This window comes from Thunnus thynnus, chromosome 17, assembly GCF_963924715.1.
Source record: "Thunnus thynnus chromosome 17, fThuThy2.1, whole genome shotgun sequence".
NCBI classification, from domain to species: Eukaryota; Metazoa; Chordata; class Actinopteri; order Scombriformes; family Scombridae; genus Thunnus; species Thunnus thynnus.
Window position 1 is genome coordinate 3,356,979 of NC_089533.1, and position 18,187 is coordinate 3,375,165.

General features: G+C 38.5%; 2 protein-coding genes across 5 annotated transcripts in view; one reads left to right on the forward strand and one right to left on the reverse strand.

Annotated features, from left to right (window-relative positions):
* Window positions 1-9,653: 9,653 nt before the first annotated feature.
* On the reverse strand, window positions 9,654-10,767 carry hoatz (HOATZ cilia and flagella associated protein). The gene has a single exon (XM_067615584.1). It carries the CDS (start codon window positions 10,262-10,264, stop codon window positions 9,818-9,820), a length of 447 nt encoding a protein of 148 aa, XP_067471685.1. The 5' UTR covers window positions 10,265-10,767; the 3' UTR covers window positions 9,654-9,817.
* Window positions 10,768-11,313: 546 nt separating this feature from the next.
* LOC137200861 (myosin-11-like) overlaps window positions 11,314-18,187 on the forward strand; it is a 43,394-nt gene continuing 36,520 nt past the window's right edge. For 2 of the 4 annotated variants that reach the window (XM_067615543.1, XM_067615545.1), the window contains exons 1-3: window positions 11,316-11,626; window positions 15,269-15,605; window positions 16,817-16,987. In XM_067615543.1, the coding sequence (XP_067471644.1) occupies window positions 15,444-15,605; window positions 16,817-16,987 (333 nt within the window). In that variant the 5' untranslated portion in view covers window positions 11,316-11,626; window positions 15,269-15,443. Of the gene's footprint in view, window positions 11,627-12,551; window positions 12,648-15,268; window positions 15,606-16,816; window positions 16,988-18,187 lie in introns of those variants that run through there. The other 2 variants (XM_067615547.1, XM_067615544.1) reach the window with 2 other exon arrangements.

Sequence of the window (18,187 nt, forward strand, 5' to 3'; positions counted from 1 at the left end):
AGCGTTCAGTTTTTATGCTGCTCTGAAGACTTTTCTGTTTTTGCTGCTGCCTATTTTTAAATCAAATAATTATTCATTTCTTACACTGCACTCTTAACTTTTATTCTTTTATTTTATACCTGTCTTATTCTGTTTTTAGTTTGTTCTTGTTCTCTATCCTCTTGGCTCTTTCATGACTTGTTAATTGTATTTAAATGTCTTTTTATAGTGTGTTTCTCAATGCTTTTAATCTGTTATGTAAAGCTCTCTGAATTGCCTTGTTGCTATAAAATAAACTTGCCTTTGATGTTTGCCATCATCATCATACTGACCATTAGAAGATCCCTTCATAATGCACTTACAGTGCAAGTGATGGAGGACAAAATCCACAGTCCTCCTTCTGTACAAACATCTGCTTAGAAGTTGATGTGAAGCTTCTATTCAGCTTCAGCAGTCTGAGTTAGTCATATCAAGTGGATATCTGACACATTTACAGTCTTTTTAGCATCAAATTCCCTCTTTGTGTTTCCTCGGACAGTGTTTCCCTGTTGAGCTGCAGGTGGAAGTATAGTAACAAAAAGAGAGACTTTGGCACTAAAAAGACTGTAACGTTGAAAGATATCTACTTGATTTGACTCATTTGGACGCTGAAGCTTCATATTAGCTTCAGATGAACTTTGAAATACATTTTTGTCCTCCATCACTTCCATTGTAAGAGCATTATGAAGGTTGTTGTAAGACAGACTTGGAAAAATTGTGAACTCGTCCTTTAAGATTTGAACTAATTGAAAGGGTAAGAAAATACATCATGTGAATAAAAGTCCTCACAAATATAGAACTACAAACGTGTGTGTTGTGCGTTTGTTCTGAATGCCTGATGGTCTTTAATAAAACAAACCCAGCTGATTTTGAGGGCCATCTGAGTAACTGATCAGTGTGTGTGTGTGTGTGTGTGTGTGTTGGATACACACGACTATATGCCAAACTTTCCTTAAAAGGGGCAAAATAAATAATGTTATCTTTGCTGTTTTTGCTGTAGACGCTGGCAGAGCTGCTGCCCCGCCATGATATAATGAGTAATACCTGGCACTGTTAGACCAGCACACACACACACACACACACACACACACACACACACACACAGAGCACAAGCCATCCATTTTAATTACAGCTCCATTGTTGTGGTGACGGTTTGGGAATGAAGTGTTGTGATCAACAGGTTGTTGTTGTTTTCCTGACTGGTCTTTAAGATTCTCCGCACGTCTTCGGAGAGTCGATGTGTCAGAAACAGATGGTATAACTGCATTGATGAACTCACTCCTCAGTTTTAAATAATGCAGGTCAAGAATACTTTGACAAACCTCTTGATCCATCATCACCTCTGTCCACTATAGCGAGGTTTCCGTCTGAATTTGGGACAAATTTTAACAGAATTTCCAGAAAATCTGCAAAAGAAACTTCGAAACTTGCCTTTAAATCATTAGAGAAGATGATGTCATTAAAAGAGTGACAGTCAAAGCTCAAACGATGGAAAACATGATGGAAATATGACATTTCTGTTTGTTTCATATATTAATTTGAGGAGCGTTACAGTTGCCACGTTTCCATTGCACTTTGTTACATTTTGCCAACTATTAGACCTCAGCCAGAGATAAATACTTTTTTGTGATATTTTTGGGGGGATTTTCTGCATTCCCACTCAGGTTTTTTGCAAATGCAAATAAAAACAGGTGGATGGAAACACACCTAGTCATTCTAGTTTGCACTGGTGAGTATTAATTATGATAAGTGTGCTATAGAAAGTGATGATATTTGTGAAATCAAGTTAGAATTTAATAGCAAATGTATCCACATCTCATACTGAACATATCAGTGTGTATGTGTCGTCACAAAAGCAACAGATAACGTCAATGATCCATCAGACACTTTTTACTAAAAAACATGGAGTTCAACATTTGTTTACAAAATGTAAAAATGTATTTTTTCAGGCTGAATGCTCCTTTTCAAGAGCAAGGTCAACACAGAAGAAGAGATACTGCTGGACTTCCTGCAAGCAGATGGCCGCCCACCAAGAGCCGGGTTCTGCTTGAGGTTTCTTGAGTTTTTCCTTACCGCTGTCGCCAAGTGCTGCTCATAGGGGAATTGTTGGGTCTCTGTAAATTACGGTACGGTCTAGACCTGCTCTATGTGAAAAGTGCCTTGAGATGACTTTTGTTGTGATTTGGCGCTATATAAATAAAAATTGATTGATCGATTGATTGACCTTTCAGCAAGAGTTGTCTGATGAATTACCACTGAAAATTAGGTTCTGGTCACAGTTTGGGACGTAACGAAGGGAAGACGACCGCTCAGGCAGCCCAAAATCACACAATGTAAAGAGGCTTTTATATAGTGAGAGTTCTGATTAACCATTGTTGTGAAGATCAGTCCAAAAGAACATCATAATACAGAAATGGATTAATCAATAGATATATTAAGTTTACAAGAAACATGATCTAATTTGGTGTTGAGCCCATAAGGTGTTGAGGTGGTGGATCCAGAATGATTCCTGTCAAAGTGACTTTCAACGTCTATGTAACGGATGAAATGGGGTAAGAATACGTATTTCTACATCTGATGTTACAATGATTAAGCCAGACAACATGCAGCAAACACCTGCACAAAACAGAGACGCCATGTTCAGACCTGGTAAAGAGCAGCAGATGATGGTGGACCTCAGAAGGACAGTTGGTCTTCTGGAGAGAGAGAGATCGTAACAACCACACACCGCAGCCAGACATCTTAACGTGGTCTGCAGTGGAGAAAAAGGGTCCTCATGATAGAGTTTACCATCCCCCCTGGGAAGTACGCAGAGCTGGCAGCGGAGTGTCAAGACGCGGCTGGAAGGCCAGGATCTACCCTGTAGAGGTTGGATGCCGGGGCTTCGTCAGCAAAGCAGAAGTTCAACTGCTCCAAAGTGCTGACGTGATTAAACTTATGGAAGGAGCTCGGAGAGGAGGCAGAGAAAGCTACCGGCTGGGGCTTCGGAGGATCTTTGGGGATCAACACACCTGTAAAGGCAGCTGCAGGAGATGACCTGAGGGCACCGGCGGAGGTGCTACCGGCTGAAATATTGAAGCAGGAAGTAACATCTCACCTGTACAATGACCTGATGCTCTACTGTATGTGTTTTCAGTTCCCTGATAGTTTTACCCACATATAGAGCTCCACCGATTATTTTCTCTATTCATCATTTTACTGTAAAATGTCAGAAAATTGTGAAGAATGCCTGTTATAATCTCCCAGAGTGAAAGGTTGTTTTGATCCACAGTCCAAAACCCAAAGATACTCAGTTTACTATCACATTTAACAAAGAAAAGCATAAAATCACCACATTTTAGAAGCTGAAACCAACTAATGTTTGGAATTTCTGCATTAAAATTGACAATAATTTGATTATCTCAATAGTTTTGAGCCAGTTAATCATCTATCAATCAACTAATCGACTAACTGTTTCAGCTTTACCCACATATTGATTGTGTTGAACTCAGGTGTACCTTTGTAACTTGCTGATTATGGATTAGTAGCAGGTGTGAGATGTGTGGAACTATGAAGCTGTATCTGACTGAAACACTGGTTTCTATCATAAAATCACTGGAGCTCAGTGTGCGGTCGTCTTCCCTTTGATACATGCTGCAACTTTAAGCAACACGTTGCTAACGTCGTGCGGCTGAACTTTAATTCCATCAGCTCCGTATCAGACTGTAAAGTCTCCCGAGGCTCTGGATGAAATGTCAATTAAATATCAGGGAGACATCAGTTTCCCGCTGACCGTAATACTCCCTCTGAGCCTCATCTATCATACAGACGCAGCAAACTGAGAGAGCAACAGCTGGCGGACAGATATTACAGCGATCTGTTTCCACTCCTGAGAGAAGAGACTGGAGGGATGAAGTAACACACACCGTCGTTATGGTGAATTATTTAGGTGAAGACAGTCAGTCGCAGATAACCAGCGACCGGAGTGGAGGGTTAACACCTTGAATTCAGTTTTACTCACTTCATGTTTTATATGTGGATACAGTCTTTACCTTCTAGTGATACTGTAGCACCTGCACACACACACACACACACACACACACACACACACACACACACACACACACACACACACACACACAGAGTATATTCTGAACACACAAACAGAAACTCCATAAATGAGCTTTTACTGACATCCTGTGGAAAATTCTCACCATTACACCGACTAAAACACAAGAAGAAGAATGACATTTTCTTTTCCTTTTATTCTAAGAATTAAACAAATGTTATACACACATATATACTGTATATATAAATTTTTCAAAATGTTAAGACTTGGTCTCAACGTATTATTTAACAGGGCCAGAGAATATCTCCTGACCCAGTAGAAGTGTATTAATCCACATTTCGGTGCTCTAGTGAGTATTTACAGCAGCAGGACGATGTATAAAATCTAAATAAACAGAATAGACGGTGTGTGTGTGTTCCTGATAATAAAGGAACATGTCACCCGGTGCAAAGGTCCTCTGACTTTGTTTCTAGCGTCAACATGAGGCTGATATTTGAGGTTTTGAATATCTATATTGAATATCCAAATGACAGATATTGGCTGGATGATTAGATTCTGTACAGACATTCATGTTCATCTCCAGATGAATTGTAATAACTCATAGATCCTCTCCAGACATAAATAAATATTTGCTCGGAATATTTTTTTTTTTTAATTAACGGTTTTTTCACCAAAAGAAAAAATTAAAAAATCAATGACCTTGTTATAAAATCTTGAAATTACTTCTCTCTCATTAAAAAAAATCCAGAATATATGAATGTGAATATTTTTCTTTTTTACCATTTTATTTATTCTGTTTTGAAAATATGTCAAACAGATTTAAAAAAGAGACAAACAACAACCAAAATAAAAAAAACAAACCAAAAAAAAAGATGAAATAAAACTTTGGACAAACTTACTTACTTTATACTTTATGACAGATCAGATTCTCATATGGAAGAATGCAGCCATGGGGCTCTTTTTCAGGAAGTTAATAGATGGTGTCGACATCTTTTTAAAGAGTTTGAATTTTCCATTTAATGTTAATTTTTCTGTAGATAGCGAGCTTGACAGAGTTTTTAGCCATTGGCTAAAGACAGAAATGGCTGTAGTCGATTTTTCCAGCACACAGTATATTTAGTGTGCAGATAACAAAAATATACATATATATATATATATATATATATATATATATATATATATATATATATCTTCTCATGACTTACAGGAGGAAATAAACCAAGTAAACATAGCTGGAGGCACTTTTATAACAGGATGTTCCCATGAACAGTGATATGACGTCCCTTTATCTTCTTCACGTTTAATGATCTGGGATGTTTGTACTGGTAATACAGGTTCTCAGTTTAAGTTTGAACCTGGTATCGATAGTTAAAACAAATGTTTCCACTCTGCCTTTATTATTTCTTCTCCCAACATCATCACTCCAAGTTATTATGCCAATATTCTTCATTTCAAAAGTTTTCCTGCTGGACACAAGATGTCTCTTACTTCACTGTGAAGTCTATTGTCAGTGTTTGTGCACCGGAGGCTTCAAGTTTCCACATGAGCTGAGCCGATGGGGAACACAGACGAGGCAGGAGGTCTCGAGGCAGAGACAGAAATAAGTATTAGGCAAAGACTGAAGACTGACAGAACAGTAACAAGAATCAAAAAAGGTTGGAAACGTGACTGAGTGCATGAACAGAGCTCTATCTGGTGACCTGGTGGAGTCTGAACCGGGTATTTATGACAGAGTTAATCATGATGAGTGTCAGCTGGTTGCCACACACACACACACACACACACACACATTCAAACAGACACACAAGGAGAGAGAGTGGCTGCAGGCTAGGTGGAGGACAACATCCAAGTGAAGGGACAAGAAGAGACACATAATAATGATAACAACAACAATAACTAGAAATGCATTTCCTGCAGAAAATACGTGTGAATGCTGATAGCTGAAATAACTTGCAAAGCATTGCTGCAAATACAACACGCTTGTTCAGCATCCCCACCTGTACAACTTTGCAGAATTTGGTTACCCTGGTATATCACATTTAAGAGATATGGCAGTTAATCAGTAGTATGGTGGTGTTTTACTCATGACCACAGGGTGGAGCTATTGATGCCATGATTCAGTATGTTTTATTACAGACAACAGAATAGCAGAAATATCATGTTATAATGTTACTTCACTGTGTGCACTGGGGCTTTATGTACGACATTCCCAAATTTGGTTGCAATCCAATTTATCACTGAAGAGTTCAGGCCCGTTAAGGGCGTCATCAACACCTTCAAAAGTTTGGCAACCAATTACAGACAAACAGTAAGTGACACCCAGAAATGAACTCATAAGTTTTGCGCGGGTTCATCTAAATATAGTATTTACCAAGTTTGGTGAAGTTTAGATTAAACGTGCCAACAGAAGCAAAAAATCCTAAATGGCGGAGAATATTTCCAAGTGCAAATGGACGTTGTCTATATCAGTTGAATCAGCAATGTCCAAGAAACACACTGTGCAAATATAGTTTTGATACGCCTCACAGTTTATGAGTTATGTAAAACATGTAATAACTGACCACACGGTGGCGCTACTGGTCCCATGTTTAAATATGTCAAGTATTTCCACATGGGATACCTGTCCATGTCATATAAATACTTTAGCACTTTTAGTTTTTGAGATACCACCTTGCAAACACTCCTCCCACAGACTTCCTGTCATGGACTCTCTGTCTTTGTACTTTGTGTTTTGGGGTTTTTGGTTTTGTTTGTTGCAGATGAGAGATTGTAGTCTTGCTTGAGTATTTGAGTTGTATTCATGTTTATTCTGTGGTGAAGAGTTTTGTTTTTTGTGTTTTTTGCTGTGTTCCCTCCTATGTTCCTGTGCTTGTTTTGCCCATCTACACCCCTGCCCTGTATCATAAATAAACCTTTGAAGAACATTTGGGCCGTATATTTTTGAGAAGCACGCACTTCTCAGGGTTGACCTACAGTATTACATAAACACACATGCTGACACTCACACAGTTTAGACATGGGGATGAAAGGACTGTTTAGTACAACCCCAAAAGTTAAGAGATATTACAGCTCCATAATGTAAAACTGCCTGTTCCCTTTTACTCAGCATCTACTGATCACTGTCTGTCTCTCACCTCTCCTCTCCCTCATTTGGTGACCCACTAATGTTCTGTTCACTTTCTCATATGAATAGATCACAGGCAAAAAGCAAATCTCATTATTTGCATGTAATACAATTAAAAAAATAATAAATTAAATTGAATTAAATCCGAAAGGATTTTGGGTCAAAAAGACAATTGATGATATAGGAAACAAGAAAAATGAAACATTTCTGCAACCCTTTCTGGCTTTGTACAATTATTTGTTGTTTTACTGTGAAATAGAGTTTGACCTGTGAGGAAGCCAGAGTGTCAAGGAAGGTGATAAGAGACAAAGACGACCGAATGAAAACAAGCAAAATCAAACTTACCTTCACACATCAACACTGACGTCCTCTTTCATTTCTGCTCTTTCTCAAACCATCAACTCTCCCGTTAAATAGACCCTCCGATCTATCAAGGAAGAACCATATTTCTATCAGGGGTGTCCTGTCCCTGATACCAACAACTGTTGAATGACAATGTCACTTGTATCAGTTAACATTGTTTACACACACATCAACTAGACCATATAGTCCTTACCATAAACCAAAATAAGTACAAAAAACATAAATACAAAACCAAACATTTAACTAAATAAAATAAATCCCCCTACACTTGGTATGACCCATGACATCACTGGCAAGATCTTAAAATCAGGAAGTGGTTCAGTGCCTCCCCCTCATGTCTCCTGGACAGCATGGCGGGTGTACGGTAAGTTACAACATCAGCGTGTTAGCATGCTGTTGTTAGCATTTAGCTAATAGCCGCTAGCAACTGGCAGTAGCTTGTAAGCAGCACAGAGGAATAAGATATATCAGGCAAAGAATCCTTGTTAGTAGGTCAGGGTTTGTTATTTGTTAACATTAGATAATAACAAACGTATCATTTGATAAAATAAAAACAATTTAAAATGTGATAACAGGTGTTAGCAAAGATTTTAGCAAAATCCTGAACATGCAGATGAAAACAAGTGTTTAATGCTACAGGAGTGATTCCATAAGTTTCAGGTGATGTTTTAATACTTTTTCTCCACCATGAAAACAGCTTTTATAGCTGACAACAGCTTCTTTCTCACACAGATGATGAACTTTTCTTGAACATGGCTGAATACTCTGCTTCTTCTTCCATGTACAGTAAACTTGACATCAATCATTGTAGCTGAAATAAAGGTGACCACCTGCTGTTCCACCCCCAAACCTTCAGATGGAGAGTGTTTCAAGATAGATTTTGGGTGGAGGATCACTTTAAAGCTACTTAAGGGTGAATTATGAGGATCATCAGGGTTTGAGAGGTTAAAGAGCATTAATAGATGACAGGCCTCCGTGTGCTCCTTCTGCTTTGAACACTTTAACCAATTAAGCTAGTCAACAGCCAGCGGGCCTCTTCTTATCCTATTATGGTTGGGCCTTTGGACATTTGGAATTTGAATATCCACAGAGGCTTCACTTCACGTTATGTAATGCTGCTTGAAGCAAACTGCTGTAAACCGGCTCTGTTCAGGAACTGCAGTACTGTCTGTACATCACATCAAGGTCTTATAGCCGCCAACAGTAAGAATGACATAACATTTAGATCATTTAATCTTACATAAATAATGCATAACTGTGTTTTTTATGCTTGTGAAGGCACTGCAGTTGTTAAAGTGGCTATAATAGATATTTTAATAACAATGTATGAGCTGAGTGTGTGTAATGTAAATGCTACTTTATACTTCCACTCCACTACATTTCAGAGGGAAATATTGTACTTTCTACTCCACTACATTTATTTGACAGCTTTAGTTACTTTTCAGATGAAGATTTGACACAATGGATAATATAACAAGCTTTTAAAATACAACACATTGTTAAAGATGAAACCAGTGGTTTCCAACCTTTTTGGCTTTTGACGTCTTACAAAAAGCAGTGTGTAGTCGGGGTCACATTTCACATGTCTATGAGTTGTTAACAGCTCCACCAAATAGTGATTTTTCCCTCTAAACTTCTCACATGCTTTCATTTCAATAAATGTTCAAATGATCCAATATTTCAGCAAAAATCAAAGATTAGAGAAAAAGTCTAAAAACTGAAAACAGATTTGTGTATCAGAACTTTGTTTTTTCTTCTTTCCTCTCCCATTAATCATCTCACGACCCCTCAGATTTATCTGCTGACCCTTTGGAGGGGCCCGACCCCTAGGTTGAGAACCACTGGACTAAACTAGCTAACTGTATATAAAGTAGTGTAAACTAGCTCCACCTCCAGCAGCTACAACAGTAACATGCTGCTCTAACACTGATGCTTCACTATTAATAATCTAATGATGTCATATATAATAATATAACTAGAATGTGCATTTCCTGATTAGACTGCTGCTATAAGGAAGTTTTAATTGTATTAAATGCTACAGACCTGTTCAGCATCCTCACCTGTTCTGCAAGACCTTAACAACATACACAGAGACACTGATGGAAATAACTGATGGACTTTATTGTTCTGCTTGACAAAGTCTGATGTGTTGTATTTTATAAATATATTATAATTTTCTGAATAAACTGAACCAATCTCCATGACATGCTCAACATGAATTTGGTTCTACATATGTACCATAAACCTGTGAAAGGTTTATTAGTCTAGTGCAGCTGTCTGACCAGCTCTTTGTCCGTCTCAAAGTCTGATGTTTTTTGTGTTTTCAGTCCTCTGCTGATCTTCATCTTCGGTTTAAAGGCCACCGACAGCAGCTCCTTCTGGATCCTCTGCTCCCTCTGCCTCCTCAGCAGAGCCAGGATCTCCCTCCTCTGGTCGGCCATGGACAGGTACCGCCTCCTCTCCTCTTGTCTCTGCCGGGCAGCGGGGACGCTCGGCGGCTGCGGGGCGGAGGGATTGGGGCCGTTGCTGCTCGGCTGCGGTCGGGACACCGGGAGCCGCTGGTGGATATCCGCCGACACCAGCCGGGACTCCTGCAGCGGCAGCAGGGACAAGGAGCTCCACAGCTGCCGGGCGTGGGACACGTCCTCCGGAGAGGAGCCGTCAAACACGGTGAAGAACTGATCCAACTCCTCCTCTGGCTGGGCAGACATAACTGGAAATAATTACACGGGATATTAACTACAAATAAACAGCGAAAGAAATGAGCGGCGAACGCTTTTGTTTGGTTTGGTCACCATGGAAACTAGACTACGGCGAGCCAGCAGGACCAAACAGCTAAACTCAAATGCATATATCTCATCTAACAAATGCTAATTAATAGGGCTGCTATTAAATTACACCTGGAGTGTGATGTACTTGAAATATGCTAAAACAAGGTGAAAACATGTTTCATATTTTTTACTCTAGTCAACTTTCAGTTAACATAGAGGTCATACAGGTCAAATAGCAGTAAAACTCCTGACGTCAGAGGGGTGTTTTATTATGAATTCAACTTTTTAAACGTTTTTTTTAAAGAGGAAAATCAACAAAACATGGAAGGAATCATCAACATGACACCTCATATTACACACCAGTACTGTATGTGTACTGTTGTTTGTCTTATGATGACGTCATCACAATTTCCAAATATGTTGATTGACACTGAGGGTGATGCATGTATTTGAAATATGATATAATATGATGTGCATATATATATATATATTTATATTTTTATTTTAGTCAAGTTTCAGTCGTTAAATCAGGTTTCAGTCAATTTTTCGTTGTCCCATTTTGGAAAGTTGTGGTTTGAAACGTGGGACAGTCATATAAGGCTTTAATTGGTGAAATATGCATTTAAGCACATTAAATGTGCAAAACTAATATTCTCCTCTGAAATGTAGCAGAGTGAGTTGAAACAGGCAGCTGGCAATACTCAAGAAAAATACAAGTACCTTAAAATCATACCTAACTCGAGAAAAACGGCAACAATTAGTCGGTTAATTGATTAGTCGATCAACAGAAAATTAAACTATTTTAATTGTTTTAGTCATATTTTAATGTAAAAATATAAAAATAGCTTGCTGCAACTTTCCTGTGACGTTGTTGCTTTGAGAGCAGAATAAATATCTTTGGATTTTGGACTGTTTATTAGACAAAACAAACAAAATATAACTTACATTTTATAAATAAAATGATGAATTGATCATTAAAATAATGTTAGTTGCAGCTCTAATACAAATACAAACACACACTCATTCCATAATAGTTCACCTCTCTTCCTACAAGGTTATAATATGAAGGCAGAGTAATTACACCTCCTCTCCCTCATGGACATCACTCCTGCACTGCTGCCGACTTTGGAGAGGAGGCGGGTCGGACGCACTGCTCCACCCCCAGGTGTCGCGGGCCTGTTTAAATAGTGTGGAGGAGGAAGGACTGCATCATCATCATCATCATTTAATCTACCTGTCATGATAATCTCATTTCCCTGGAGTTCAGCCTGCATCCTGCACTGAGGACTGAAACACTACAGAGTGAGTATGAAGACTGTTTTTATTTTGATTATTTTTAATTCAAACAGACAAATTTAAACTGTGCAGCTTTAATTCAGACTTTTACTAGTTACATACAGGGACTTCTGCTGATATATCCTCATAAAATTAAATATAAAATCTCTTAAAATGATAGAAAAGTGCAAAATATCTTTATAGAAAAACTAAAAAGTAGCCTGTTTGGAGCTAAAAGTCATATTTCTGTTACTCTTAAAACCAAAACACACTGAGATGTGTCATTATTTGGCACTGAAGAGTAATAAATTGATATTATAAAGAGTTTAATTCAATATCAGTGGTCTGTTGCATCATTCAGACTCTATTAAAGTGTGTAAGGATTGATATTTGAATTAAATATATGGTCTGTTGACTCACTTTACATCACTTGAAGCATTAAATGTCCCTGTAAACAGGGCTGAAGTGTAAGTTAGATGCTGGATATTGATATTTCTGCTACCTGCTCTGCTCTGTGTGCCGACGGCCACACATGGACGCACCTTGTGACATGTCACCATTTTGGTGTAAACGGTAAGCTTGGCTGGACACATGAGCTGCACCTTATAAGGTATCATGACTGCTAAGTCCCTAGCATCCCTCTTTGGGCTACCAAGCTACCAGGAGCAAAGGGGTTAGCCAAACATGGGCATTCCAGCATGGCAGCTGAGTTGTTTGATTATAGGGGTTATCTGTGTGCTGCTTTTCATGTTTTATTGCCTGCTCTTCAATGGGAGGTCAAAGCAGACAGCGCTGCCTTGTGACCCGCACGCAGAGGCAGAGACAGGAATAAGTGAGTAAGTAGCTGAATGCAAACTTAGGGAAATGTAGCGTTATCAGCAGTAATCTGTCAGGCACTTCTGTGAAAATGTAAATGTTCTGTGTGGATGCGAAGGCAGCAGTTTGAGCCTCAGAAGGAGAAGAAAACCGTGAGTGAATGCACCTGTTTGACTGAGTCTTCTGTGTGATGAGGGATCGAGAAAGAGCTTGAAGTTATCTGCACGGAAAGGTTAACAAATCTTTTGATTGTGAACTGATGTTTTGTCCTCCTCTCCTTGATGCTGTGTTTTACTTTGTGTTCTTTACATTCAGAACTGTTTTTGGTGTTAAAATGTGATGACAGGTGTGGAGATGTTTGCTTGAAGGAGACGGGTTCACAATTTTTCAAGTCTGTCTTAAAACAAGTGAAAGCTGTTTTTCTTGCTGTAATCATTCCTGCTGTTCATACTGACCATTAGAAGATCCCTTCATAATGACCTTACAATGGAAGTGATGGAGGACAAAACTGTATTTAAATGTTTATCTGAAGCTAATATGAATGTCACAGTCTTTTTAGTGCCAAAGTTCCTCTTTTTGTTATTATACTTCCACCTGCAGCTCAACAGGGAAACACTGTCCGAGGAAACACAAAGAGGGAATTTGATGCGAAAAAGACTGTAAATGTGTCAGATATCCACTTGATATGACTAACTCAGACTGCTGAAGCTGAATAGAAGCTTCAAAGAGACTTTTAAATGACTGTGTGGACACACTGTGGATTTTGGCCTCCATCACTTCCATTGAAAGCACATTTGAAGGATCTTTTAATATCCACTATGAACAGGAGGAATGATTACAGCGAGGAAAACCTCTTTCACTGTTACTATGGAAACCTGACTGCTGGTTTAAGACACTTGAAAAACTGTGAACTTGTCCTTTAAGTCGCCGTCAATCAAATCTGATAAAAACCACTCAGAGTTTTGACTGTTAAACTCTTTTATCAGATGTTTTTATTTCCCAAACTTTAACACTGATTGTTGCTTATTGAGGCACTTAAAGTTACAAAGATACTTAAGATTTGTAATTATGGCTGCAACTAATGATTATTTTCATTATCAATTAATCTGTTGATTATTTTCTTGATTAGTCGATTAGTTGTTTGGTCAGAAAAGTCAGAAAAGGGTGACAGATGTCCATCACTGTTTCTTAAAACCCAAGATGCAACATAAAATGTTTTATCCACAACCCAAAAATATTCAGTTTACTGTCATAAAGGACTAAAGAAACCTGAGAATATTCACATTTAGGAAACTGGAATCAAGAGAATTTTAATTTTTTTTCTTCTTTTTTGTCGAAATGGCTCAAAACGATGAATCAGACGTTAATTGACTTTTGATCAATTTATTGGTTAATCGACTAATAGTTGCAGCTTTATCTGTAAACAAGTTTTAAGTTTAAATTATATCGACTGTAAAATGTTGCATTTTGATTCCAGATTTTTCCAAATTGATAATGTTTGTTTGTTTGTTGTAGATTTTGACCTAATTTTTAGTAAATTTCCTCAATATTTTTCTTATTTGACTTTAAAGGGACACTACACTGATTTTACATATTAATCTTAGTCAACTCATCATGACGAGCAGTTGTCCCGCCTGTGAAAACAGCCGTGTCATATCTTTTGTGGCTCTGGAGAATCTCTCTCTAAAGGCTATAAGAGTAAATAACCCTGATGATGTCATAGTGATGTCATCAGGGTAGGGCTTGGGACTTTAAAATGTTTAACAGAAAGTCAAACAAAGTGTTGCAAACTGGAGGAGTAGAGTTTGAAAGATGTGATTTGAAGATTCCTCAAGCAGGGATAGTTCAATCAAATGATGCCAAGTGTTGCATTGTGGGAAATGTAGGATCCAGTGTTTTTCTTTTTTGGAGCTTGACTCATACTGAGGATTAAAAATAAGGATATCTCAGCATCTGTTGCCTCGATGTTGACCACTGTTTTAATGATTCTGTCTCTTGTGAGTCACTGAAATGTATGAAAGTGGTAGACCACGTCACGGAGTGTCCTTTGAAGTTAACGAGGTTAACAGTAACTCAACATGGACTGTATATCCTACAAGTGAAATATCACATCTGTGCTGCACCAGCTGATCGTAAATCCATCACTAAGTTTGTGCTTTGAGTCCTTCTGAGGGTCTTAGTAACTGATAAGTTAGTTTCAAACTAGTGATTCACTAAATCAGGTTGAATCATTAATAAATGTCACATCTAGTAAAGACTTTAATGTGTAAATTGGGTGTCAGTAGATATCTGTAGAGCTGTAACATAACTTCCAAAAATAACCATTTTAGGAGCCAAAAGATAAAATAAACTTAACTGTGAATCCTTTGTGACTTGATCTGCATACCTGGAGAAATATGTGTGTTGTATTATTAGTAATATTGATGCAGTTTACAGTGAGAGGGAATTATCAGATCATGCTAAGCTAACAGACGTCAGGTCAGATATGTAGATGTAACAACTCATCTCTACGTAGGAACTAGTTTGTGTGGTTTTAATTTAGTGATTTAGTGTAAATCTGCACTTATTAATAACAAGACTGCTGCAACCGGCTGCTGTAGTTGTGTTAATTTTTAGGCTTTGACATGTTGGATAAATGACTGTTTTACCAGTGAGAAGAGTGACGTCGTTCACAGTGAAGCTGCAACGATTAATCAATTGATAGAGGATTAATTGGCAACTGTTTTATTAAAGGAATAAGTCATTTTCAAGGAAAAAATGTCATTTTTCCTTATTTATTATTTCATTTAATTGAAAAACTAGTCCTAGTCACAGTTTTCATTATTTGATTTCTGCTCTGTGTGGTGTCAACAGGCCAGAGGTCAAACAAAGGTCAGAGGTCAACTCCGCTCCCATCGACGCACCAGAGGCCGACCCCGTCGCCAGTGACGATCCAGACGTCAGCTCGACCGCCTCTGAACCACCGGTGACCGACTCCGCCGCCCGCGAGCCTCAGGTTGATTCAACCGCCGACGGTGATATTTCCAACATGGCCGACCAAGCCGACGACAGCAAGTTCCTCTTCACGGGAAACGACTTTCGCAACAGCGGGGTGGCGCAGGCCGACTGGGCCGCCAAGAAGATGGTGTGGGTGCCGTCGGAGAGGGAGGGCTTCGAGCCGGCCAGCATCAAGGAGGAGAAGGGTGACGAGGTAATGTACGCCTGATGATGTCATCGCTGTCAGACGGTGATGCTGTAGTCACATGACGTATTTTAACCCTTTAATGGTCCTACCCAGAGTTGATCTGGGCGACATATTTTAATACGTTTCAATCGACCACACAGTGTTTTTTAATTATGACACTTGAGTTGATCAATCTGCATAAATTTGTCTCCACTGAAGTAAAATAAAGTGATCAGATTATCGTACTTGGCTTTATTGGATCATTATTGCCAGAATAATAATAATTAATAATCATATTTTCATTGAAACGTCTAAAAAAATGCACAAAAAATCAAACTAATGCAATCATTTCAAAAGAATTATGTTTGATTCATCACATTTACAACCGTTTTATAATCAGAAAACTAACAAACGTTAGCACCTTTATCTCTAACGGACATTTTAACTGATTATTACAAAGTCATCAGACATTTTTAGGCATTTACATCTGTTTAATAATCCCTTTGAAAGTTATTTAATAAAAATTATAGGATTACCTCCAAAATAAACATGATGCATGCTGGGGGTTATTTTAACTTTCTGGTAGGAATCCACATGATTCTGGAGATGTTTTGGGGCGTAAATTGAGTTGGGCATAATTAATTTTTCAACAAGATATTACGTCTCAAAACGTGCTCTACTGAACGACTGAGAGAACCATTAAGAGGTTAAGTGTCTACATGGCCGAGAAATCACCAGCAGAAATACAGCTGTGCTTCACTTATTCTCTAATCCTGTTAAAAAAAAAATCACATCTGCAGGAAGCTGAAAATAACCGGGTTGGGTTACATCAGTGCATCTTCACACACCGACTGATCCTGTTTTAACCAACCAGAGTCACACACATTTTATTTATATGCTTAGACTGCATAATGTCTGATAATCTGAAAGAAATCTGACTTTAATCTGAGTTTAATCACTTTTCCTTCAGCTCATCGTCCAGCTACATGTACACATGTGGATTATTAGAAACAGAGGAACTGGATATAGTTTAAAGATTTAAAGATGTAGATGTAAACAGGCATAAATTGGCATAAAGTTATATACAGATAAACTGTTAAACTGTTGCTTCTTAATCCCACAACATATCAACATTTCACAGAGCTGCTTGATATCAGGACATATTTATTAAATGATGTTATTGTAAAATGATCAAATATCACAGGAGGATTTATTGCGGAGGTGGTTTCTGGCTGCAGGTGCTGGTGGAGTTCTCCAACGGTCAGAAGACGAAGGTGAACAAGGACGACATCCAGAAGATGAACCCGCCCAAGTTCAGCAAGGTGGAAGACATGGCCGCCCTCACCTTCCTCAACGAAGCCTCCGTCCTCAACAACCTGCGAGAGAGATACTTCTCCAGCCTGATCTACGTGAGCAACACACACACACACACACCGATTCCTTATATGTGAGCCCCCTTACTGACATATTGGCTTCCCTAAACCTAAACCTACACCTGACCTTAACCTTTAAACTACGTCTAAACCCTCAAACAGCCTCTCTGAAGGAGTTATTGAACATACAAACTGAATATTTGGACTCAAAGTGGACATGAAACGTGCATGTTTTGGCGCTGGTAGTGCGAAAATATATTTAAAAATATGTTTTTGCCTAAAATTTGATTGTAAAAAGTTGTTAAAAACACAGATAACGTCACTAGCTATATCTAGCTAGTGACGTCACTGCCTATGTAACGGGTCGGTCGGTTGGTTCCGTTGAACGCCACATGTTTTTTGAAAATGGAGGAAGATGAACTTGAAAGGCCTGTTGAGTCTGTGACAAGTCCTGTTGCATACGAGCCAATAAGGTGTGGGAACCGAGCAGCAGTACGGGTGGAAAATCCCATTTTTAGGGACCAAACAGTCAAATTCTGCTTATTTACTAAAAGACTTCAGAGAGATTTTGCACAGGTCAAATAAAGAGAGAGTGATGCTTGTGAAAACAGCATCTTGGGCTCATGTTATGTATATTTTAATGTGCATTTTTAAAGGATTTATCACCACAGACTGCAGAAAAACTTGTTTAAACATTTAACGTCTGGGAAAAGTAGGTGTAAAATCAGCCGCAAAGTGTTTTTATCTTTGAACAGAAAATATGAAATATGAACTTTCAATTCAACATCAAGTCCTTCTGAACATCTCTTTACTGTGAAACCTGCTTTTTTAATCCCATAAAGTGCTTATTGACATACAAACCAAAGGCTGAGGACAGTACAGATGACACTACAGTATAATGGACTCAGTGTTCTTCTGCCAAAAATAAAAACTGACTGTCTGTGGGAAAAAACGTCAACATTTCAGCCTAAATATGAAGAGAACAGCATCAGAGTGGAGGTCAACAGGTGACCACAGACTCCCTGTTAAACCCCAGCGAGTTGTTTAAGGACTGTGTTCAGAGACTCAGGATGTACTGGGAGGATCAACGGCTTATGTTTTTTATTATTTCAGTCAGTCTTACAAAGTCTAATAAGGTACGGGATGTAAAATTAAAATCCAAGCTTATGTATCTAATACAGAACTGCCATGAAGATCGCCGGGAGATAATAAGTCGTGTCCCTTCGCTCCATATAT

What these genes read in the sequence shown, in the direction of transcription:
- hoatz (XM_067615584.1), bottom strand. Translation starts at nt 10,264, where the DNA reads ATGTCTGCCCAGCCAGAGGAGGAGTTGGATCAGTTCTTCACCGTGTTT.